Raw genomic sequence first — 24,618 nt, forward strand, 5'->3', positions numbered from 1 at the left:
CAATAGAAACCCAACTTGGTTTCTATTTTAGCTTCTTAATATAACTTCTTGTCATTACCATGTATTACAGTAAAGCCTTGTTAAGAAAGAAAGATGTGTTTCACTTATCTCAAGAGAAGGAGAATTTCAGCCTGGATTACTTTTTCCATTCAGCATCTTTAACTATTCTTGACTGCGATACCTTCATGGATGTTTTGCCCCTTACCCTGCCCACGCAATGAGAGTGACGCAAGCATATGGAGACCAGGACAAGACATAGACCACAATGGCCACAAAAGCAATTTTTGCCAACTTCCATTCACTTTTTATGGACTGTGAGACGTTTAATTTCCGACCAGAAGATGATCCTATCTTTTGGACGTTCCTGTAACAAGAAAAACAAAAGAGGTTTTGCAAACTGCAAGAATTCAGCAGGGGCAAAGCGAGGGGGAACTATGCCCAGGGCACACGCACGCCCTGTACCCCTGCCACCTCACCCTCCTGACCCGTTGGCGATACGCCACTGGAATTCAGTCATAGTTATTAACAGTCAATGAAACCAGAAAAAGGTCCGTTTTGCACATGCAGAATAATGCACTTTCAAGCTGGATTTTACTGGGCAGAATAGCAAAATCCACTTTCAAACAATTGTGAAAGTTGATTGAAAGTGCATTATTCTGCATGTGCAGAAGGGGCCAAAATCTAATACAGCAATCTTTTTTTTTAAGACAGAGAGATTACAAGATTATGCATATTCACTTCCACTAATTTTATTTATTCAGATCTGTTCATTCTCATTTCAGGCAGAAAGTTTCAGAGAAAGTTAAAAATGCTTAGATTTTGTCCTTTTTGTAAGGCAGATCAAAATGGGAATGGATGTCACATGTGAATGTCTGTGACGGGAAGGGGAGAGAAAGCCAAAGTGATGCAACACACTTCCAGTTCCCTCCCTATTCTTTGATAACAGAACTTTTGCATCACTCCTGATGTTAAGATTTGTGAGCTCCCAAGTTAGGAATTCAGAAGCATAAATACCATCTTCTGGATTTTCAATCTATTTTTATAAAAAAATTGTTTCTGAAAAAGCTTATTAAAATCTTGTTTTCTGTCATGTTTTTTACATAGCCTACTTGCAGGTGTTTGTAAATATAGACTGTGCCATCACCAAGGTCAGATTTCTCATTAGGGGCACTGAGTCATCTCCAATTATTTTCAGCTGGATTCAACGTCAGCAAGAGCCCGAATTGAAAGTTTCAAAAAGGTGAGGTGACTTGCTTCCAGAGAGTTCTCACCAGCTTTGATTGGCTAACTGGTAGTTCTTTGGTATGGCCATCTTATGCCATAGATTAATCTCATCTGTGTTAGCAGCCAGATTTCCTTTGTCTTTGGTCTTTTTTGCCTCTACTTCATCTGAAGAACTCTGCCTATAAACCAAAAATTTCTGTTACATTTTCTAGCCAGTATTTTTTTAGTAAGCGTGATTTGTTGTTTTATTGAGTGTCTATATATCCACTTTATGATTTTATATTCACTGTCTCTATTTCTTAATGCTGTTAATTTTACAACCTTTCTTTTAAATAAAAATATAAAAATTTTGGCTTTATGTTTTTCAATTGTGGTTCAGAATCCACGGCTTGGGATTGCTACCACCCCAAAGGCCTGGACAAGTCTTGATGGGGGGGGGGGGGGCGGGGAGAAGGGGGCAGGGAAAAAGGCAAGAAATTAAGAGGAGAGGAGTGAAGTGGTGAGGTGAGGTGAGGTGAGGTGAGGGACCAAAAAGAAGGGGGGGAAATGGTGGAGAAAGCACTGAAGGGGCGATTGTGTGACTGCACAGGGGGCATGGATAACCCTGCTTTTTTGGGTGGGCAAAAATCATTTTAAGTATGATCACACTATGACGGAAGAAGTAAAAACAATACAGTAAAAGTGTTTTCACAAACAATAGAGAAGAAGATACTTGGAAACATTTCAGGAACTCAATGGGGGTGGGGGAAATGTGTGGAAGTCCCCGGGGGAAAAGTATTACCACGTTGGAAACATTGTAAGTTAACTTGTGCAGAAAAGGCCTTGGTTTAATCCTGGCTTGTTTTCATGGACCTGTCTTTGCCCCAATACAGGATGAGATACCTGCTGGGTCTTGGGTGGGGGTTGTGAAGGTGATGAAATTAACATACACTGAGACAAAGTAGGACTTGAATATTCTTTTGGGAGCAGAGTCCTGGCTTAACAAGCTAAATGTTGTTGAAATAGAGCAAGGATAATTATTTTGTGGATAATTTAACTGACCAACAGAAATGTTGTATGGGTGTTATTTTGAATGTACCTACGGTTCGAGAAGAATATTCTTGGACCGCAAATGAATAACATTGCTTACCTGCCAGTATTTCTTATGGCAAGAAACATGAATATATAGCAGTGGAAGATTATAACCAGAGGAATGAAGAACACGCAGCAACATAACATCATGGTATAGCTCCTATTTGCTGGAGAATAGGTTACGTAGTCCCACGTACAGGAAATCATCAAACCCTCAGGTATATATGAACCTACAGACAGTAAAAACACATGCATGTGTTATATAATGCATACATAAGGACAAAGATATGACCCTGAACAGCAGTAATACTTTTATGTTGGCATATTTTATGCCTATTTTAGCCTATGTTCTTAATTCACAAATTCAGAATTTTTAGTATATTTTTTCCACAGAAGCTCAAGGCAGTTTTTCCTATCTTGTTATGATAAGACTTTGTATTATGATTCAATTTGGTGTAAACTTTGTTATGTATTAAGTTATAATATATTTTAATATAATTAATATTTATTATTATTTCAGAACATTGGGAGGAACAGAACACTACATTTCATCTTTAGTTAAGAAGACAGTGGTAAGCTGTGCTACCAACAAGTGGAAGCATTGCATGTAATATGCATATGATAATTATAGTGTTTGTCTGTAGACACAGCAATGCAAAGTGAGCTTAAGGCATGCATCCGGGAAAAGTCTTGAAGAAGCACATTAAGACCAAAATGGATTTTAAGCACTTTCTGTTGACTTCTCCTGAAGGCAGACCCTTCTTGATTTCATGTTTGGCTCACACATGAGGCATTTTAGCCTTTAAGGAGTTTGTCTATAATATTGTTTTTTGCTGCAATTGGTTTCTTTCTTGTTACAAGACTTCTATTTTGGAGGTCATGTTCTGATCTAGACTACCTTGCAGTTTTGAATATGGTTCAAATATGGACAATGTATGTTTGTTGTTCATAACACATTAGGTATATTTGCAAACTACTGTTTTATATGTGGCTAACAATGAAATCATATTAATTTGTAACATGGTACCTTGCTCATTGTTGCTTGGCTGTGCTAGCAGATACAGCACACACTATATGGCTTTGTTGTTGCATTTGTACTGTGAACCTTTGCTTTTGAGGCTCCCCCAAATGGCAAGGAGGGGGTAGAGCATAAGTGTGGCCACATCGCTAGATGGGATCAATTGGGGAAAGGGCAGAACCTGGGGAGAAAGGGATAAAATACAAGGGAACTGCCAGTCAGGGAGGAGAAAGGATCATGGTGGGACTCAAGTCACAGAATCCAGAGAGAAGGAGAGCAGAGGCCAACACACTAAAGAGAGAGAGCAGGCACAACCTGTCCCTGAGCTCCCAATCCAACTCTGACGCTGGTGGAGGGGAAGGGAAAGGCTAAGAAGAAAGGGGCCACGAGGGAAGCATGAAGAGGGAGGCAGAATGTGACCTGGGCTGAACATCTAAATCGCAAGATGCCATAGTCCCAGAGTATGTGTAGTTCTGGAGGCTTCACTTCAAGAATGATGCAGACAGAATGGAACAGGTGCAGATGAGAGTGACGAGGATGGCTGGGGCCTGGAGAACAAATCCTTTTGAGGAAAGGTTGAGGGACTTGGCAACATTCAGACTGGAGAAGAGGATGCTGAGGGGAGACATGATCTCTCTCTTTAAGTATCTGAGAAGCTGTCACTTAGAGAACAGGATAGGACAGGGCTTCTTGTTGGCAAGAGGATAGAATTTGCAATAATCGATATTCGATATAATCGACATAATGCAATAATCGATATAATCGATAAATTACAGGTGGAAAGATCCAGCTGGACATTAGGATTTTTTAAAAAACAAGGGTAGTTCAGCAGTGAAATTGGCTGCCTGGGACAACAGTGAGATCCCCCGCTTCAAGCAGTGGCAGTTTTAGATCGATTCTTCATTGAGCAGGGGTTTGACTAGATGCATAAAGAGAATGTTTTCTGTTTTTAAGAAAAGTACCTTCCATGTTGTAAACTGTTGTGAGGTACTGTGAGTGGGCAGCAGCCAAAGAAAGCTTTTATATCTGGCCAGCAACTGTGGCAAAAAGCTTTTAACATGTGGTTATAATAAATGAGTATTACCATTCCCTCTTAGTCTTCACATAAATAAGCCTTCAAAAAACCCCAAGGACAAAAATCTCTAGATTTGAGCCCAGTAGCACTTTGCAGACCAAAAAAAATTGGATCAAGGCTCTGAAGGGAGATTTGAATCTAGAAGCTTATACTGATTAAATCTCATTGGTTTCCAAGGCACTACTGGATTTGAATTTTAGTTCTTCTATTTCAGACCAACACAATTAATTCAGGTTAGGGTGGGCACTAATGGCCTTCTTCCTCCTGCAGGAGCACACAAAGGCCTTCAAGTAGAGCTGTAAATTTTCCGTGTGGAAGGTCTTCTGGAGGCCAGAATAGTGTTGGTGATCTCCAGGCTGTACCCCAATTTCAGGAATCTGCTGCACTCAATTTCCAGGCAGTCAAGGCCAGCCATTCTGGGCGAAGGTGTAGAACTGGACTCTATGATAGCATGTCTCTGGGAGTGAACAATTGCCAATGTGGTTCTACTGAAAACCGAACCAGCTTCATGAACCACAATCTCCTTGGTCACAATGGAGCCACAAAGATCACCTGTATCTTTTGTTGTCTTATCTTTCTGATCACCTTCGGAAGAATAGGTAGAGGCAGGAAGGGAAACAGGAATACCCTGGGCCTAGGGAGCCAGTGCATCTGTTCACTCTGCTCCGGGGTAGAAGAATCTGGCAAAGAAATGCAGATGGTTCTCCACCGAGCTGAACAGAATCAGTACTTGCATTCCAAAGCAGTTGGAGATTTGCTGGAACAAACATCTATTGAGTGTCCATTCCCCTTCTTGAATGGTAGTCTGGCTGAGGCAGTTCTCCTGGACATTAGACTCCCCTTGTACATGCTCTGGCTTGATGGACAGCAGATATTGCTCTGCCTAGAAGAAGATTTGTTAGACCTCCTTGTGGTTGTTTATGTGGGCTTCGACCACTATGTTGTCTGTCTTCATTAGTAGGTGTGATCGTTCAGTTGCACTTGGAACAAGGAAGCAAGAAAAAAATGTTCCTGTCTCCCAGACTGGATGGTGGGAATAATCCAACAAGATTTCCTTTAACAAAGAGGTAGAACCATGTATATTCACACATGTAATCAGCCATTTATATCTACAATGTAACAAAGATATGCATATTGGAAAGAGGAACTAGGCCTTATCTTTCTCCCTGCCTTATTTCCCTCCGTCACCCTGAGTCGGTTCCCCATACTAAAGCTAGGAACTCCATTTGTATTTGGACATCATAGTAAAGTGTATTTTTATTAAACCAGGAAAAGCTTGAACAAATCTTATGCTCTAGATTAAGGAGCAGGTGGAAGCATCATAGGAAGTTAATAAACACAGCAGGTACATTGTGATAGAGCCCAACTTTGACAAATGTTTAATTAGAGCTCATCATGACATCTGAATGTAGATTAAATCTTCCTTAGTTCATGGTTATAAAGGCAGAAGAATCACTGTGGAAAGATCACTTTGATGACCCAGGGCAGATGTTTCCATTCTGAAGAAAGCAGGCACTGGTTAATGAAGCAGATTTCAGACAACAAATGCCTCCCAGTCATATTTCTAATCTTGCTAGTTTCTAGTGGTATTCCTGAATACCAGAATTAAAATGTACAACTCTCTTTTTATTTATATACCCACAAAGGTATAAAACAGAATATTTGCAAATAATACTTAGCTTTGGATGGAATGCACAGGTGCCACTGCTAATTAAATGCTGTTCTAGTTAAGATTATAATTATATATGTGTGTGAATCTTTTCATATTACAACATCCTCATTGCTTGATTAAAGCAGTTCTGCTAACATGTATGTCAATTATTGTGGCAGAACACAGAAAAAGCTAAACAAAACAACTCAACAACAAAAGGAATTTTTGGAGGCAAGCCAGGAACAGATGCACAGCCTTAATTAAAACTCCCCCCCCCCCCTCATGTTGAAACATTGCTTTTCTTCAGAAAAAAACATAACGAATGGAGCTGTTCTTTCTATGTACACAGAAAAGTCCCCCAACTCCTCCAGGGTTCAGAAAGAACTCCACAATTGAGATGAAGAAGAGTTGGTTTTTATACCTTGCTTTTCTCTATCTTTAAGGAGTCTTTAAGCAGATAACAATCGCTCTCCTTTCTCCTCCTCTCAACAGACACCTTGTGAGGTACTTGGAGCTGAGAGAGTTTGGAGAGAACTGTGACTGGTCCAAGGTCACCCAGCAAGCTTCATGTAGAGCAGTGGGGAAAAAAACCTGGTTCACCAGATTAGAGTCCGCCACTCATGTGGAAGAGTGGGGAATCAAACCTGGTTCACCAGAATACAGTGTGCTGCCCTTAATTGTCTCATCACTCCAGCTCTCCAAGAGAGGCACTCACACTGTGTAGCAGGATACTTCCCAATTGCCAAAGACAGCACATACAGTGCAAAGGGATGAGGGAAAGAGAATAAACAACGTACTCCACCCAAACAGCGGACACACACTCCATCCCAGCGAGTAGAGCCAGACAAAGGCAATGATCAGGCACGAGCGCTTCTTTGAAGTCCTCTTTATGGACTGCAAAGGCTTTGTAATCACACAGTAGCGATCAACTGAAATGGCTAATAAAGTCATCATGGAAGTTATTCCAAAGAGCGCCCCGCAAAAAGCATACAAGTTGCAACCTAAAAGAAGAGGAGAGTGTGAGAGTTTCCATGTTTCAAACAAGCACTAAAGAAGTGAACACACCCCACCTCCCACATTTATCTTTCAAATCTCGATAGAGGTATATTTGAATATGGATCTATGCTCCAGTGGTCAGTTTTCCACATTACGTATTTGTGACTTATAAGATTTACACCCCACTTTTCTATCACACGTGGCATACAAGGCAGTTCACAACATGAAAACTAAAACATTACAAAACTATAAATCATTTTGAAATCTAAATCTTCTAAAGCAGAAGAATGAATGCAGCCAATGGTTAGTTTGCAAAACATACAAGGTGTAATAACATCGGCTTAAATCACCTAACCAGTAGCTTTCCTACGACATAAGCAAGAAAATACTTAAGACTGAATTTATATTTAAATATTAAAGAATTCAATATCTCATTTGAAGTGGTAACTTTGTTAATGGAAAACTGACTCAAAATCCAATACCGTTAAAGTTACATTTTTCTGGAACACTGACTAATGTAATGACTTTAATTGCTGTAAACACATGTATTTCTTATTCTGGGGACAGAAAAATAATCCTAAAACTTAGTTCTCTCAGCAATATGGGTATTCAGATCACTGTAATGAACAATTTTAAAGGTGGTAAAGATACATAGTACTGAACTGTTGAAGGCAAAATTAGGATTGCTAATTTTCCTGTTCCCAGAAGATGTCCACTTTAATGCTAGAGATTTATTTCATTCAAAAGAAGCAAAAGAACAGATTAATCAACTGACAAGAGGATGTAGTCATTGTTCAAGAACTGCTGGTTGATGTCAATCAACCTGTCACAACTAAGGACCAATTCCACGGAAGACAGGAAGCAGTAAGAGGCAACAGTATTCGAAAAGTACCTATTTTTCCGAGTATCCATTCCCTGTGCATGCTGTTAAGAAAACAGATTGGAGCCTGAGTTGCAGACATCAGGAAATCACTTACAGCTAAATTCATTATAAAATAGTTTGGTGGTGTCCTCAGCCTCTTGTTGCTTTATAATTAATGTAAAAAGAGAGAGAGAGAGAAAGAGATATTCCTGTTAGGTTCTCTTCAATGAAAATTAAAGTAATAAAACAGACAGACAACGCTAAACATTTACTGGACCTTCAGTGAAATAAAATCCATACTTTTTTTGGTCATAACTATCAACAGACATAATCTAGGTACTAGTTCTCCTCACTTAATAAAATATGGCAAAAAGTCTCCAAAATATTCTGGACCAATAAAACATTGCCAGATATCCAGAATTTGGTCGCACTTTTACTGGGAGAAATCCCCTAGTCACAGAACTGCTTCCTTTCTACAAATCAGACTTGTAAATTACTATGAACTTGATCATCTGGCATGAAGAGTAATCTCCTCCACATGACTAAGCAGGTAAGCTTTACAAAATATTCCAAGACATGAACTGAAAGCTCAGCAACGCTATTCAGTGCTTGGATGGGAGACTCCTGGTGCAGGGGGTGGGGATACTGTCTTGCGTTTCATGGCACTGAAAGGGTAAGATATTAATATAATAAATAAAAGTCTGAAGTTTTCCTTCCTCCTTTAATGCTATAAATGAAAGAGACAGATGGGTGGATATCTGAGCAGTTAAGGGTTGTGGACACTGGCAGGACCATTATAAATGAGATCAATCTGAAGACCCCAATTTGGAGTTCTTTAAGCTAAGCTCACATGACTATTTTTATTGCACAAATTCTCTTGATTTTCAAATATATCTACCTACCATTTTTACTCTATATACAAAAAAGTCTAAAATGTTTAAAATGTCTCTTTTAAAGGTCTGAAACCACCATTTGAAAGATTGCCTCTTGGCATCAACTTGCATCAGATTTACTTATTTACCATGGTACAGTCCACACACACATATACACCATCTAAACCCCACCAGAGAATATCAGGGAAACCTACAAACACTGAATAGAAAATACTGAAGCAATATTACCTGTGTGTGGTGTGTCTGTACCTTCCTTCAGTCTAGGGGTGGGTACATGCCAATATTTCCATGACATTCAAAAATGTAAAACATAAATGTTACATAACAAGCCCCAAATGTCTGCTTTAAAGCTCTAAAACCACCATTCAAAAGGATTTATCTTGGTTTTGCCTTATGGTACGTATTTAGTTCATGTTTTTCCTAACTGGATTTTTTCATACCACATATATCAACAACAGGCAATCTGATTGGCTGATTTTTTTTTTAAAAAAATACAAACTCTCCCCGTGAAGATGTTGACATGCCAGTGAATGAAAAGAGAAACTAATTTGGCTATTTTTAAAAAATGCATAAATGACTTCAGGATTTATTCTGTGCTTCTCATAGAAGACAATGTGTCATCTTGTATGAGTTTCTTTTCTATGATGTGATATTATTCAAAGAAGTAGGTGACTCAAAGAAGTAGGTGACTCATAAGAGGTGCATGCACCTCTTATGAACGTCGTACCGTATAACTATTCTAGGTAATGTGGGACTTCTCCCCCATCACCAAGAATCCTAAAATATTTACTAGGAACCAAGAAAAACTTTTCCTGAACCCACTATGACTTCCTCACAGTCTCTTCTAAGTCCAGAACTGTCCGTTTTCACAAAATTAATGTGCCTCAAAGATTCATTAAGTAGTTCCTATAACTATGCAGTTGCCTTATAATGTATGCATAATATATGCTAGTATATGAAATAAGAATGAGCTTCCATCAGCAATAGATCCTGTGAGGTTAAAATTTTTATGGATTCACTTTAATCTGTGCTGTCTGTTCTAATTTATTGCAGTGAAAAAATGGGCAAAATATGGAAGGTAAATATTCTGATTTGCTTTACTTATGCCTGGTTTCACACAACAATAAAGCAGGGTTGCAAAGCTCATCAATAATACTAGCCAGTTATCCTGGAAAGGGCACTCTGCTAATACTGTACACCTGTCACTATTGGTTCTGTTAGGGTTTTCAGAGGATGATAATTAAATGTAAGGCTTTGATAACTAAGTTGCTCAGATTTATTGCCAAAACCCAGCACCCCGGTTCAGTCATCCGACAGCTTGTTTAAATTTCAAACTAATGGGCTCCTGGCTTGCTTTAGTGCCCCTTGTGATGAAGAATACATCTCTGCCAGGTCACAGCATGGTTCTTGCAGACTTGGCCTCGCTATAAATGCTTCCAATGGGATATAAATGGGATATTTCCTGAGGAATGGTGCTCCAGTCTCCACACACCTGCACTACATTTTGCATTGAGTGTTCTGCTTTCCAGTTCTGCTTTCCAGTTTTCTCATCATTCCTAAGAATGTGTTTTTATGACACTTGGGCCAAAGAAAGCTGCCTACTGTTGACGAATAACATGTCAAACAATCACCAGACATGCTCTTATCTCTTCCAGGTATGATCAGATTAGAAACACTCTTTATTCATTGAACATGGAGATCCAAGGTGTTGATGAACATGGGATCTTCTGAACCCATTGAGCTAAGCGAAATGGTCCAAGATCCATTTCCAGTCTTACCACTTGTGGATGAGATGAGAAAATGTTGTTCAGTCAGTACTTCAGGTTGTCTTCTCCTGTTATTACAAAGTATAAAAACAATTCTTTCCCCTAAACCACCAGCCCAGTAAATCAGTACCTGAAAAATGCATACAGAACCAGGAGATTTCCTGTAATTCCAATACTGCCGATTACTAGAACACAGGACCCTACGGTGTAAAGGACATAATCAGGAACATCTACTTTCGTTCGGTGATACGTTTCCATATTCTGTATCTGGAAGAAAGCAACTAAATGTTAATGGTTTTTTGATCAGTGCTATGTAGCATGTTCAGTTAAGATAAGAACATAAGAACAAGCCAGCTGGATCAGACCAGAGTCCATCTAGTCCAGCTCTCTGCTACTCGCAGTGGCCCACTAGGTGCCTTTGGGAGCTCACATGCAGGATGTGAAAGCAATGGCCTTCTGCGGCTGTTGCTCCCGAGCACCTGGACTGTTAAGGCATTTGCAATCTCAGATCAAAGAGATCAAGATTGGTAGCCATAGATCGACTTCTCCTCCATAAATCTGTCCAAGCCCCTTTTAAAGCTGGCTCAGATTTGTACTCATCCATCTCACTCAATGACCTTGGGTCAGTTAATCTTTTTCTCTAGTCTAACCAACCCCACAGAGTCATTCTGGAGATAAAAAGAGAGAGGGGGAAACCCAATATACTTCTCTGAGCATCTTGGAAATAGAAAAGGATAAAAACACACTAGATGCATTTGTTGAAGGAAATGATTAAAGCACGTGATAAAAGCCTCCTCAAGAATTCATATGATGATAGCCAAAAACAAATTATCATATTTGTAATATATATGCTTTTTCTTTATTACAAAAAGTGGAGGCAATATGCTCTTAGGGAAAAGCTTCCATTGATTCAGATAGTGCTGTCCTTGAATATTCACATCATATTCATAGAATTCAGAATTCTGAGACCTTTATTAGGCATGTGCAACAAAGGGACAGAATAGAAAAGTAAATCCAGTAAAAAAACAGTAAAGGTAATGAGAGCAGAAGCCAAGGATACTGAGTTCAAAACAAGTAGTAAAAATCTGGCTACAGTTTCAGTTATTTCAGCCTCAGGATTGTTGAGCAAAAGAGTCATCTTTGCGTTGATGGAAAGATCTGAGAACCCAACCAAGGTTAAGGCCGAGAAGTCAGGCCTAAAGCTGCTATTTTTTAAATATAAAAACCAACTCCTCTTTCCTTGGCACGTGTTGAGGCTTTGCCAAGCTTCTTGTAATTTAATATTTATGAATGTTAAGCTTTAATGTAGGTTTCTTGGATACAGATGATGTCAGCATTTTGTTTCTGTAATCTGAGATTATGTAGTGCTTTTTGAAGGGAAGTTTAGCCCATTAACATTAACTGAAATAATCTTCATGGTTATTTTCTTGGAGGCCCCCGGTTCTTGTTCAGCTTCTATGAAATTGGACCAAATTGTATTCAGATGATCAAATTGATTAAAGGTAGGTTAATGAAGTGATGGTTTTGTACAATGACTGAACTAATTCTGTATGGCCAGTGTATGAGATTTTTGTCTGTGATGAGATGAAAATGTGTGTCTTTAGCTATCTTCAGACAGAAGTACAAGAACAAAGTTTCTGAACAGATTCACGTAAGACGTTTTGTCTCTGGCTAGTTCATTGATGGCCCAACTTGAACATATTCATGTTTGCTAGTCATGCTGTCATATGCTGTTAACTGCCATTTTAAAATGGAATTAAAAGTACACCACAGTCTAATAAACAGCAGGTATTTTCACTTGTTTGTAGGACTACTGAGTTTATTTTTTTTTAAAAAAAAACACATTCGTGTAAGCATATTGCCTTAATACTATACATTATTCATGGTATGAGTAGACTGAGCCTGCATGGTACTGTGAATATGTCTATCACCAACAATTGGGGAATATATTTTCTATCTCTTCCCTTCCCCCTTTACACTCTGGGCCCCTTAATACTTGTGGGGGCCCTCCGCTTCCTTGTTTTGTTTCTTCTCAGGGTGGGTTTATGAAGTTTTATGCTGGATGCCAATGTAATCTTGTTTAATCTGCTGTTTTAATGGGGTTTTAATGTAATTGTTTGTTTTATTGTGTTGTTCACCACCCAGAGCCCTTTGGGGGAGGGGCGGTATACAAAATCGATTATAAACAAACAAACAAACAAACAAATAAATAAATCTCAACAATAAATTCCATTTATACTTCTTCATTCCAGGTTGGCATACTTGGAAAATTCCAAAGTTCAATCGTGTATTTCTTGATACCTTTCAAGGACATCTTCCTAATATGACTTTGACAGAATTTGTGTTCATGAATTTACATGAGCATGAACACTAAGTATTTTACGTTTAACAAAACCCATTGCTGCTCACCAGAACATTTGGATGTTCTTCAATGTGTGGTCAAGACACACTGAGATACTGCATTTAAAAAAACCAGTTCAAAAATACATTAGTAACTTGACAAAGCTCAAATGCATGATTATTAAGTTTTGGAGTATACTGAAATTTAAGCTTCTAAAGATGAGTGTTTCTTAAGAAGGGCACTTGGAGAAACTTCACTTTGGCATCTTGCAATCCAAGCATAATATACTTATTTAAATACCCCATTGAGTTCAGGAAACTGCAGTTCCTAGTAAGAATAGTTAGTGTAATAGTTATGGGGTTCCAATCCTCAGTTAAACCCTATCACTTACAGTGAAATGAAAGGCATGAACAGAATCAAATGCAAAAGGTACCGTGCCAGTTCAATATAAGATATTGGGCATTACGCCGCAAAACATCCAGGACTGTACACTTATCCAGCTGCACTGAAGCAGATGTATCATGCTCAGTCTTATGGGAAGAAGCCATAAATACAGGAGAAGAGATGGATATACAACAGAAACAAAAGCATAATTCTATTTGTGACAGCAGCTGATGTGAACTGGCTAAAAGATTTGGCTCAGTGATCAAAATCTCTAGTGGGCAGATCAAAACCTTTGAGGTCATTCGAACATTAATAGGATGTGGCAGGTGGTGGTGATACACAGCCAGACATCCATAAAGATCGTGATAGCAAATAAAGGCAATCAGGACTATGGAACCTTCCCAAGCAGCAAAAACAGCATGTTCAAACATCCTCCAGAGCAGAACTAATCATGGAAGGCTTCCTCTCTCTCAGCAAGGAATGGAGCTCTTAAAGGGCCAAGTGCTAAGCCTCTGTGCACTTTTGGTCTCTTTAGGTCAAGCGTACATTACCTTTGGTTTAGATTCTCAATTGTGCACGTTTCCCCCCTCTTCAGAACTAACCTTGCCACAGATCAGAGAAGCTCTGTGGTTTCCAAGAGCAGGCAAAATGTGATTTTTCTCTTGTCTGCAGAGGGCAGTGGTGGCGAACCGATGGCACTCAGAGCCCTCTCTGTGGGCACATGCAAACAGAGTGCCCCCCCCCCCCCCGGATGGCCTAGGCTGCTGGGCTCAATTATTAGCATTAAACCTAAGACCTAATTTTGGGGACGCAGTGTAGGCAACCCTGTTAAGTGCTGTTAAACCCCACTGATTTTCATTCAAAGGACTAAAGCGTGATCCTTTACCTGGGAGTAAGCTTGGTTGCTGGCAATGGGGCTTGCTTCTGAGTAAACCCTCCTAGGTTCAGGATTCACCCGCTCGAAGAGTTGCATAGTTGCTTCAAAGCAAAGCCAACGACTACCACCAAGCTTACTCCCGAGTAACGCACGGCTCTGAGCCAACTGTTTTTTTCTAAACTAAAACCTCAGTATTCAGGCTAAATTTCCGTGTTGGCACTTTGCAATAAATAAGTGGGTTTTCAGTTGCAATTTGGGCACTCTGTCTCGAAAAGGTTCGCCATCACTGGCATAGGGAAAGCAGAGCAGAGTGGTATGTTTTGCTTCCTTTGGCTTTTCTGCTCCTCCCCACCTTCCTCCACCCATGCAGCAGCAGTTCCACCAGCATTTCCGGGGGATTGATAGCATCCTATTTTGATTTTTTAAGCCCTTTTGGTCTATCCCAGGAGTGATAGGTCAAAGGGATGGCCTTTAAAAAAAATTAAATTAGGAAAAAGGCAGAGAACAATCACTCGAACCCAGAAGTATTTTCCTCAGCAGGCAGGCAAAAGGGCAGCTAGGCTTGGGGAAGTAGCAGGGCACCTACTCGCTTGTAAACAAGGAAATGCGGTGAGACCTTAGTGAGAAACTTATAGCCGTGCAAAAAAACTGTAAGAGCACGAAGGGTCTTAGTCTAGAATCTAGCCCTTCCTTGGAACTGTTGTTTCAGCTCCTGGGTCTTTCCTCTTGAAGCTGGTGCAAAAAACCTTCCTTTGCCCCAACTTAAAGGGGAAAACGAAAGGTGTGTGCAGCCAGAGCCTCCATGTGGAAGCTTTGCCCACAGTCAATCTGGGGTGGGGTGGAACATAAGAACTAGCCTGCTGGATCAGAACAGAGTCCATCTAGTCCAGCTCTCTGCTACTCGCAGTGGCCCACCAGGTGCCTTTGGGAGCTCACGTGCAAGATGTGAAAGCAATGGCCTTCTGCTGCTGCTGCTGCTCCTGAGCACCTGGTCTGCTAAGGCATTTGCAATCTCAGATCAAGGAGGATCAAGATTGGTAGCCATAGATCGACTTCTCCTCCATAAATCTGTCCAAGCCCTTTTTAGAGCTATCCAGGTTAGTGGCCATCACCACCTCCTCTGGCAGAATATTCCAAACACCAATCACACTTTGCGTGAAGAAGTGTTTCCTTTTATTAGTCCTAATAGTTTTCAATGTATGCTCCCTGGTTCTAGTATTGTGAGAAAGAGAGAAGATTTTCTCTCTGTCAACATTTTCTACCCCATGAATAATTTTATAGACTTCAAGCTAAGCTTCTTTCCCCTTCAGTCCTTTAAAAGACTTTAAAAGTCTTTCCCTAGTTCAGAAGTGAAGGAGAAACAAGTGTTGTCCTGGGATGGGGCATGATTATGTTCGCCACGTTGTTTGTGCAGGAATACCACAGCTTGCAAGAGGCAGAGTAAGGGTAATGTGGTGCAAAGATCCACACATGAAGTCTTCTGGGTGACCTTGGGCCAGTCACAGTTCACTCAGACCCCTCTTAGCCCCTCCCTCATAAGGTGCCTGTGGCGGGGGGGGGGGGGATTGTAAGCTACTTTGAGGTTTATGGTAGAGAAAAAAAGCAGAGTTATGGAGATAATTAACACCACAGCATTCCCCATTACAATGTAGGGGCATGAAAGCTGGGTTGATACAACTATCCCTTGACATATGACTCCTTCCCATGGTGGGAGAGTGGACATAACACCCTGTACCTTCACACGATTTATGGCTTGTTATCACCATGCTTATGCACAGAGGAAGTGTGTAATGCACGGTTGCACAGTAAGTTGCACAGTGACAATCCAACCTGCCCATCCCAGTGATTCTTGTGGGCAGAGGCCAGAGGCCTAAGCTGATAGCCTGAATCAGCTGCAGCACTGCCATCTAACTTGCCAGGCCGGACAGGGAAGGTGACCCCTGTTGTGTGACTCACTGAGTGATGCTGCAGCCAAGCCAGGCACCATGTATGACTCACCTGGGTGTGCCCCCCCTTCATGAGGGAGGTGTTTTGAGGATAGGGAATGGGGTCATTCTAGGGTTGTTTTCACCTTCCAAACTGCCCCTGGATGCGGAAGACCCCCTGCGTCTCAGATTTTGCCATTCACAGTGATCCCAACATTGGAAACCCTGAAAATGAAAGGGTGGTATTGAATACAGGATTGGGGAGAAGGGATGAAATCATAGCTTGCTTTGGGTCATCCCTGATGAGACTTTCATGCTACATGAGCCCATACAGAGCCAAATTAATGTTTTTACATATCCCAGCTCAGGTATGATTCTGCTTCCGCCCTTTGCAATGCAAAAAAACAAAACAAAAACCCAAACAAATGTTTATTCCAGGCATAAGGATTTTGAGTGCATTTTGTTTGCCCCATGCTAGAGAAGCTGTTACTAAAACCCTTTTAGCAGTCAATTTTGCTCCCATGGATGCACACCTCCTTCACAGCCATTATCACCTTCCATGCAGTACAGGTTCAACCAAAGCTCCTGTGAGTTAACCACATAACACCAAATGTTCACCATAAAGCATGGCATGAATGTTTCTTTAATTATCCAAAGAAAACACTGGGTTGGATCTAGCCTGCTTTTCCAATGGTGAAATGGTGAGGAAGGAATCCCCCCTGAACACCAAAAAGTCTATGCTAAGGAGCATGGACAAAAACCATTCATAATAGGGGCTTGAAAGGAAGGAAATTGGTCAGATTGTTCAAGATCTACTGAAGTAGATCATGATTTATTGAATTTGGTCAACTAAAAACATATTCTTGAAAATGAATGCAGCAAGCTCAGATAACAAGGATAGAAAGGCAGCTGCTGTTGATAGCTGTCCCCAAGTTTCAGAATCCCCTCCCCTAAAGAGATCCTAATCTAAACTTGAACAAAAAGGGATCCTAATCTAGACCTGAACATTTAGTGTTGTGGGAGCCGATCAAGGACTGTAAATTTAGTATTCTAGACATTCTCGGCTTCATCTGTGGCTGGCATCAGATTCCTCTGAAGATGCCAGCCACAGATGCAGGCTAAACGTCAGGAGAGAATACAAGGGAATAAGAAATACAGCCTGTCTCAAGCACCCTTGCTAGTGATTCCGGCCATGAAAGCCTTCGACAATACATTTTAAAGGTTTGCAAGACTTTGTTGTTTGGGCTGTTTGTTTTTTTAAGGGATTAAAGTTTAGTGAACAGAAAATAGGAAAGAGCAACTATCCAGTAGCATCTTAAAGATGAACAACATTTCTGGCAGGGTATGAACTTTTGTGAATCATAGTTCACTTGTTCTGATACACCTAGAATGAATGGGAAAGACTTGCAGTGATGAACCAATCTTTATTGTGCTCTGATGAAGTGTTATGCCAATGATCTGCTGAGAAAATAAAATATCATACAGCTGACATTTCAAACAAATTCCCAAAACCAAGTATCTTGGTAGAGTCTATGCTTTATCCTGCTTCCAGAGTTAAATATTTGTCGAACCAAGGGGCACCCCTTGTATTACCAAGAGACCTATGTTTAGCAGACTTCATAAGGTGGTCTGCAATATACTTAATCATCAATTCAAAATTGGCAATTGTCTCATAGGGAGAAGCTGCATTCAAGGTGGCACTTGAAAGAAAGCCTAATTGATATGATTTAATTAACTCATTGATGACAGAAGCCAGGTGTGCTGACCAGTAGAATGTGGGTAAACTTTCCTTGATTGTATCAGTAGGAACATCCGTCATCACATCCTTATACAGAACAAGATTGAGTGAAAGGTGATCCCCCAATAAAAAATCATCTATCATAAATGACTGTACAAGCGTTCTAAGTTTTGGTGACATCAGACAGTAGTCAATAACACTATTTCCCAACTTACTAACAAACGTGAAATTACTGGCGGAGTAGAGTTAAATATTGTGATCGGCCGAAGAAGCAAATATATAGCCAGAGGATGCATGGAACTCTGCTTAGTTTGTGTTTGCTCCAAAAAGCATAAATCTCACCCATAATTACAGAAACCACAACCATTTTTCTATTTGATTAGTAATGACAACTCCAGATAGCCAACATCAGAAATTTGGCAGGACTCTACGAACAGTAATGACACAAGGTGCTAGTAGATCCGTAAACTTTTTTTAATGTCACCTCTACCTGTATATTTTCACCTGATGAGAACCCAATGGCTCTGGGATGAATTTAGATTGGGAAAATGTCACAGGGGGAAGGATTAAACAGTCCTCTTCATGTCATAGTCCATAAGCTGATTTGGGGGAACCATAGCTGCTATCAGCAATTTAAGAAAATGTGCAAGAGTTCCAATTGTGGATCTCCTGCTGTCTTCATCTGTCCCTAGATTGTACCAAGATATCACTCAGACACATGCCAGGGTGAACACTGTAGTATACCGGTGAGCATATAAGAAAAGGAAGATTAGACTTGAAAGATACAGACTGTCAAAACAAATCAGCCAAAGGATTCTATATATCCTAAAAATGTAACAAATGTAATTCTTCAACCTATGGGCGATCTAATTTCTTCAAGATCGGGGACAGAGGGCAGCACTAAGGAAGAGGGTTTTGCCACAAAATCCATTGGCATGTGGGGTCCCTCTAGGGGTGATTCTCTCCCCAATATTTTTTGCTATCAATATATGCCCTCTTGCCCAGTAAAACTGGAGTTTGGGGCTGGGTTGTCATCAATATGCAGATGAGACCCAGCTGCATCTGTTGATGGATAGCCAGTCAGGCCTTGTTCCTGATATTCTGGCCAGGTGCCTGGAGACTGTGGAGGATTGGTTGAAATAGAGCTGGCTGAAATGGAATCCCTCAAAGACAGAGATTCTGTGTCTGGGCTGTAGGGTAGAGATCAAGGTTTGGGACATTGGCTCCCAATTCTTGATGGCGTGCAATTGATACCAGCTCACACACTCAGGAGTCTGGATGTAACTGTGAATGCCTCCCTTTCTTTGGAGGCATTTTCCATCTCCACCAGGTTAGGCAGCTGGTCCCTTACCTGTCCCACCCTGATCTAGCCACAGTAATCCATGTAACGATCACTTCCAGATTAGAGTACTGTAACTTACTCTATGCAGGATTACCCTTGAAGCTGCTCCAGAAGCTTCAGCTAGTCCAGAATGCAGTAATGCAGGTCCTTATTGGGACCCCTTGGAGAGTGCACATGCAACCAGTTTTCCACCAGCTGCACTGGCTTCCAACTGAACACTGCATCCGGTTCAAGGTTTTGGTGTTAATCTTTAAAACTCTATGGTCTGGGGCAATCATACCTGCAAGACCACCATTCTAATACACTCCCCCAAGGGCATCACACTCGGCTGGCAACAACTTACTGGCTCAAAAAGTGTCCAGCTGTTCTCAACTAGAGTCAGAGTCTTTTTAGCTCTGGCCCTGGCCTGGTGGAATGCTCTGGCTAATGAGACCCAAACCCTCTGGGACTTGACTCAGTTTCGGTTCCACTGTAGCTGACAACTTTTTTCCTTTTCTATCCCTTTTCTGTTCTGGGATGGCAGCCAGCCCGGGCTCCGAGGTGGGCGCTGCCACCTGGACTCTCAAGCAAGCTGACCTCTGGCTGCTCCCATCAAAGATGCCGCCATAAGAGCGGGACACCTGTCGATCCTACCCCCAACAGCTAGGATGGCGGGAAGGACAACTCAGGAATGGGAGGTTGTGGGTGCATCAGCCACAGGACAGCAGGACGGACCTCAGACTGGGGGGGGGGGAGCAGGAAGTCCAGAGCAGCAGAGGTAGGCCCCAGGCCAGCAGGGGACCTGTGGAGGTGCAGCCCTGGCAGCTACAGGCCCAATGAACCAGCCAGACCTCAGTGTCAGGGCAGTGGGGTCCAGGAAAGGTGTAGAAAAGGAAGGGAGTCAGCAAAGAGGGTCAGGAATGGTAGCCAATTAAGCTGAGGAAGGGCGGGCCCAGCTCCAGCCTCGAGGCCCTGATTGGGGAAACAGGCTGGAGGGGGGCAACCCCTATATTAAGGGGGAGGGGGCCAAGGCTGAGGAGGAAGCAATATCCACACTTCCCAAAGCTAGAGAGTTGTGTCGACCATGAGGGAGTGGCAGCTGGTGAGTCCTCCTCCCTCACTTCTGAGGCCAACAGGGGGACTGAAGGTGCTGGAATCCCAGGCAGCAGAACAAGCGAAGGATGATGCCTCAATCTGCGGGAGTGCCACACTTTCCTCATCCCTTTTTTTCTCCCCACCAGTTTTCCTTCTCCCCTTTCCCTCTCATTTTTGAGCTTGCCCTCTCCATTATGCCATCAGTTTTATATGGCACTCCCTGGTATTTCAGATCTATGTTGTAGGAGATCTTAATTTTAATTGTTATATTCTCCTATTGTTAGCTGCCCCAAGTTGGACTCTGATTGGGAATTGTGGTTGTGGTGGGGATTAAAACAAATAAATAAATTTCAGTTTTCAGCCAGACATTAGGCATCTGATTTTTTTTTAAATATCCCAATGCTTTCAGATCTACAAACTAACCCTGGTGAATAGCCTCAGGGTTCCCCACTGCTACTTTATTCCAGTCACATGTTTTTTTTTCCCTTCATTAATTCATTTATTAGATTTACAACCCAATTTTTTCCTCTACAGTCAGCCTCAGAATGGGTCCACATAACAGTTAAAACAATACATATAAATCAGCAGCAATTAAAACTGTCATTAAAATTCTAATTTTAAATCTCCCTGGTGCCCTTCATAAAATTCAAACTCTAATGGGAAACAGTGAGGCAAAGCAGAAAATACAAGAAAAGCACAAGGGACTGAAGGAAAAAGTTTGATCAGAATTAACAAATAAATTAACAGATAACTGAAAACAAATAGGGGTAAGGGAAGAGAGGCCAGCAGGATGGAACCGTCACTGTCTAAACCGTAGGCCTGGTGGAACTTCTGTTTTGCAGACCCTGCAAAAGTGGGCCAAATCCTGCAGGACCCCGGTATTATTTTCAAGTCCCAAGAGGAAAAACTGCTACCTTCTGGTGGGGTTGACTGCCCCTCTGCGCTGCTGAAACTATCCAGTACTGTTGGCAAAAGGATGTTTGGGAGTACTCACAGTAACAGTGCTCTGAGCATCACCCATTGACCAGCACAGTTAGATCAGGATTGCAAGCATCAGAAGGAGCAGAAAACAAGCAAATGCACGGAGGAAGGATGGATGGCCAAGCAGTGGTGGAGAAGAATACAGGCAAGTGGGCAGGGAGGTATGAAGGGCACACTATAGGAAGAGAAGGGGGTCCTTGGACACTCTCTGCCCCCAGGACCCACTGAAATCTGGTTGCCGAAAAGAGTATCTGAGGTGCCAGGAGTTGTGAAAGGGGAGATTCTCCCTTTTCCTAAAGGTTTTTTAGGAACCAGTCCCTGTCTGGCAAGTTGCTAACTCTGCCAACAACAGCAGTCTTAGCCTGCCACACCATATACAGAAGGGGATAGGGGATTGAAAAGAGGAGGAAGAGGGGAACAACAACGAAGAAAACATAGCACAAAAGCTAAACAGAAACAAAGACAATAATGGGAAAAACATGCATCAAGAAACACTGGACTGAGAGAAGAAGGGCAAAAAGAGTCACCTGTATATGAAACCCATGCAACTAGGGAATATTGTGATCCAAATCTGTACAATTTATGACCCAGGCCATGTACAATGGCCTACCAAGTGCTTAAAACAGACTCTGTTCCTGGAGTCCCAGGCAAGAAACACATACAGGCATGGAACCCCTGATAGGCTACTGTACAAGACTGGTAGTATGTATGCCACTAAATGCAACTCTGCTATACAAGCTATTGCAATTGTTATTGATTTTCTCTAAACTACCTACAAATCTTCCTATCGTTTCAATGATCCAAGAATGATAATCATGGGGGACGGCTCCTTTCTTCCATTAAATAAAGAGGGAGAACAGTGATGATGTCAAAAGGAACGCAAGACTAGTGCTTGCACAAGGATTTAATATCTGTAATACTGTGGGCGAAAAGAATCATTATCCTAACTCCGTGGTGCAGATAATGGGGTGTACACATGGAAAATCAGCTGTAGTAAAGGAGCCAATAAAATAATTCAATTTACTGATTATTTAGTTCATTTATACCCTATCTTTATCCATATTGAGGGCTCAAAGTAGCTTACATCATTCTCCTGTCCTCCTTTTAATTCTCTCTATAACCTTGTGAGGTAAGTTAGGTTGAGTTCACATTGACCCAGGTCGCTCAGAAAGCTGTGACGACAAGAATGGCGATTTGAACCTGGGTTTTCCAGATCTAGTCCAACACTATAAACATTACAACCACCTTGGTGTTGGTAATTCAGAGCAGGAGGTAGATACTGCCATTTCTTTCTTCAGAAGTAACTATAATTTCATATGGGCTTCATAAGGCACAGGGGCATCTCTTTTATCTGGTTCTAGAAAACTGGGACAGCAGCAACAGCCATCAGAACTGCCATGCCAGCACCTGGGGGGTATTCTACCTGGTGCTGGGGAACTCAAGGCTTTTTGACACCTGCAGCTACAACTCCAGTGCTCAAACTGGACAGTATGCAAAGCAATGTATACAAACACAAGAATCCCTCACTATTCCATGGGACATTCTGGCTGATACATGAACTGGATGATTCAGCAAAGTTCTGAACATGACCCACATAAGACAGTCCTTTTTGTTCTGATAAAATGAACTCATAAGAACATAAGAACAAGCCAACTGGATCAGACCAGAGTCCATCTAGTCCAGCATTCTGCTACTCGCAGTGGCCCACCAGGTGCCTTTGGGAGCTGACATGCAGGATGTGAAAGCAATGGCCTTCTGCTGCTTTTGCTCCTGAGCATCTGGTCTGCTAAGGCATTTGCAATCTGAGATCAAGGAGGATCAAGATTGGTAGCCATAGATCAACTTCTCCTCCACAAATCTGTCCAAGGTTTAGACTACTATTTCCTTTATTGCATATTAAACCATTTTCTACTATGGCCATCACATTCAAGTTGCAAGTCAGCCAGACAGGGATCTATACATTTAGAAGAACTCAGAGTGGAATTTCAGTTAAGGCAGTATCTATATCCTGAGTTTGGTTGGGTTTTTTAAAATGCAGTATCTAAACCACATTTGACTGTACCTTGCTGCCCCTGAGGGAACTATTAAGAATTCTAGATGTACAAAAAGCTAGGTTCGTGCTGATATTTTCAACAGTTAGAACAAGAATGGATTCAACTGACAATGGCTTGAGGGTATATCTCTCAAATATTTGCATTAATAGGGAATAAAGAATAAAAGCAATTCAGGCTAATACAATCAGTCAGTTGCCTAGGTCAGACATCATGTTTGGTTCCTCCAAATTACAAATTGGTGAGTTGAGAACATGTCATAGGACTGCACGTTCCATTTCAATTCCCCTCTGGTGCACCAATTTTTTTCATTTACCTGTTTTTGCTTGTTACATCCTACAGGCAAAATAAGGTCCGTGCTTGTCTTTAAATTGCAATTTGAAACTGGAGTGTGAATTGGGATTGAAAACTATGAATAGCACCAATCATATTTTTTCTTACTCAGATGTCACAATGAGGAGGTATAGTCCATCCTCTTTCATTATTTTCAGATAAGAGCAATAGACAACACAAAGTAAAGTTTTACTCGGTCACAATAAAACTGAATTTGACATTAACAGAAAGTTCAGTTTTAAACGTTTCAGTACAGGAGATTTGTTGGTTTCTGATTAATTTATAAACTGAAGGATGGAGTATAAGAATGGATGGACTAAAGGATGGAGTATAAGTGCAGCTAAGATACTGGCTTGAATTGAAAGAACTGTTGGAAATGTGAAACCTTCAATGCTGACATAAAGCATATGTTTTGGAGAAGTTCAAAAATCAAACCTTTTCAGAAAAGGGTTGGTTAAGGAGACTACAGGATATATGCTACCACTGGTACAAAACATGTTTTTGTTAGGATTCCTTTAAAACAATGGTTGGGATGGATGATATAGAAATGGTGACAGCTTTGTTGACTGTTGCTAGAATGTGTCTAGCCAGTGCCTGTCAGTCAGAGAACCCACCATTAGTGACATTGGTATTAGAAGATGTGGAATATAGTATTTGCAGCCAAACTGCTTTTTCTAAGAGGAAAATTCTTCAGCTAACAAAAATTGATTTTGTTGTAGAACACTGAAACATTTGTTGGCTCTTTTGAGACCTACATTATGCTCACTGACATTAACAAAACATATACATAAAAAAGAAGAGGTAAGTTCAAGAACGCCCACAAGGCCACAAAAGTTCCTGATTTTCCTCTAAAGGCCATACTAAACATGTCAGAGGAGGATTTCTCACATATTTCTTGTAACTTCAAAGAAGGCATGTTAGGCTAGTAATCTGATGGGAGAAGACATTCTGAGCAAAAGGTTAAAATCCTCTTTCTCCACCACTGCTTTGATCTAAATTGTCCTTTCCCAAAAGCT

General features: G+C 41.2%; 1 protein-coding gene across 3 annotated transcripts in view; it reads right to left on the reverse strand.

The window, feature by feature from the left end:
- Window positions 1-24,618, reverse strand: part of LOC125440293 (melanopsin-like) — a 46,187-nt gene that overhangs the window by 18,490 nt on the left and 3,079 nt on the right. Inside the window, exons 3-8 of one of the 3 annotated variants that reach the window (XM_048510036.1) lie at window positions 16,157-16,308; window positions 10,687-10,823; window positions 7,928-8,061; window positions 6,837-7,040; window positions 2,354-2,525; window positions 206-364 (exon numbers count right to left, since the gene is read on the reverse strand). In XM_048510036.1, coding sequence (XP_048365993.1) covers window positions 206-364; window positions 2,354-2,525; window positions 6,837-7,040; window positions 7,928-8,061; window positions 10,687-10,823; window positions 16,157-16,177 — 827 coding nt within the window. In that variant the 5' untranslated portion in view covers window positions 16,178-16,308. Of the gene's footprint in view, window positions 1-205; window positions 365-2,353; window positions 2,526-6,836; window positions 7,041-7,927; window positions 8,062-9,018; window positions 9,104-10,686; window positions 10,824-16,156; window positions 16,309-24,618 lie in introns of those variants that run through there. The other 2 variants (XM_048510037.1, XM_048510038.1) reach the window with 2 other exon arrangements.

This window comes from Sphaerodactylus townsendi, linkage group LG10 (assembly GCF_021028975.2).
Source record: "Sphaerodactylus townsendi isolate TG3544 linkage group LG10, MPM_Stown_v2.3, whole genome shotgun sequence".
In the NCBI taxonomy this organism is placed as follows: Eukaryota; Metazoa; Chordata; class Lepidosauria; order Squamata; family Sphaerodactylidae; genus Sphaerodactylus; species Sphaerodactylus townsendi.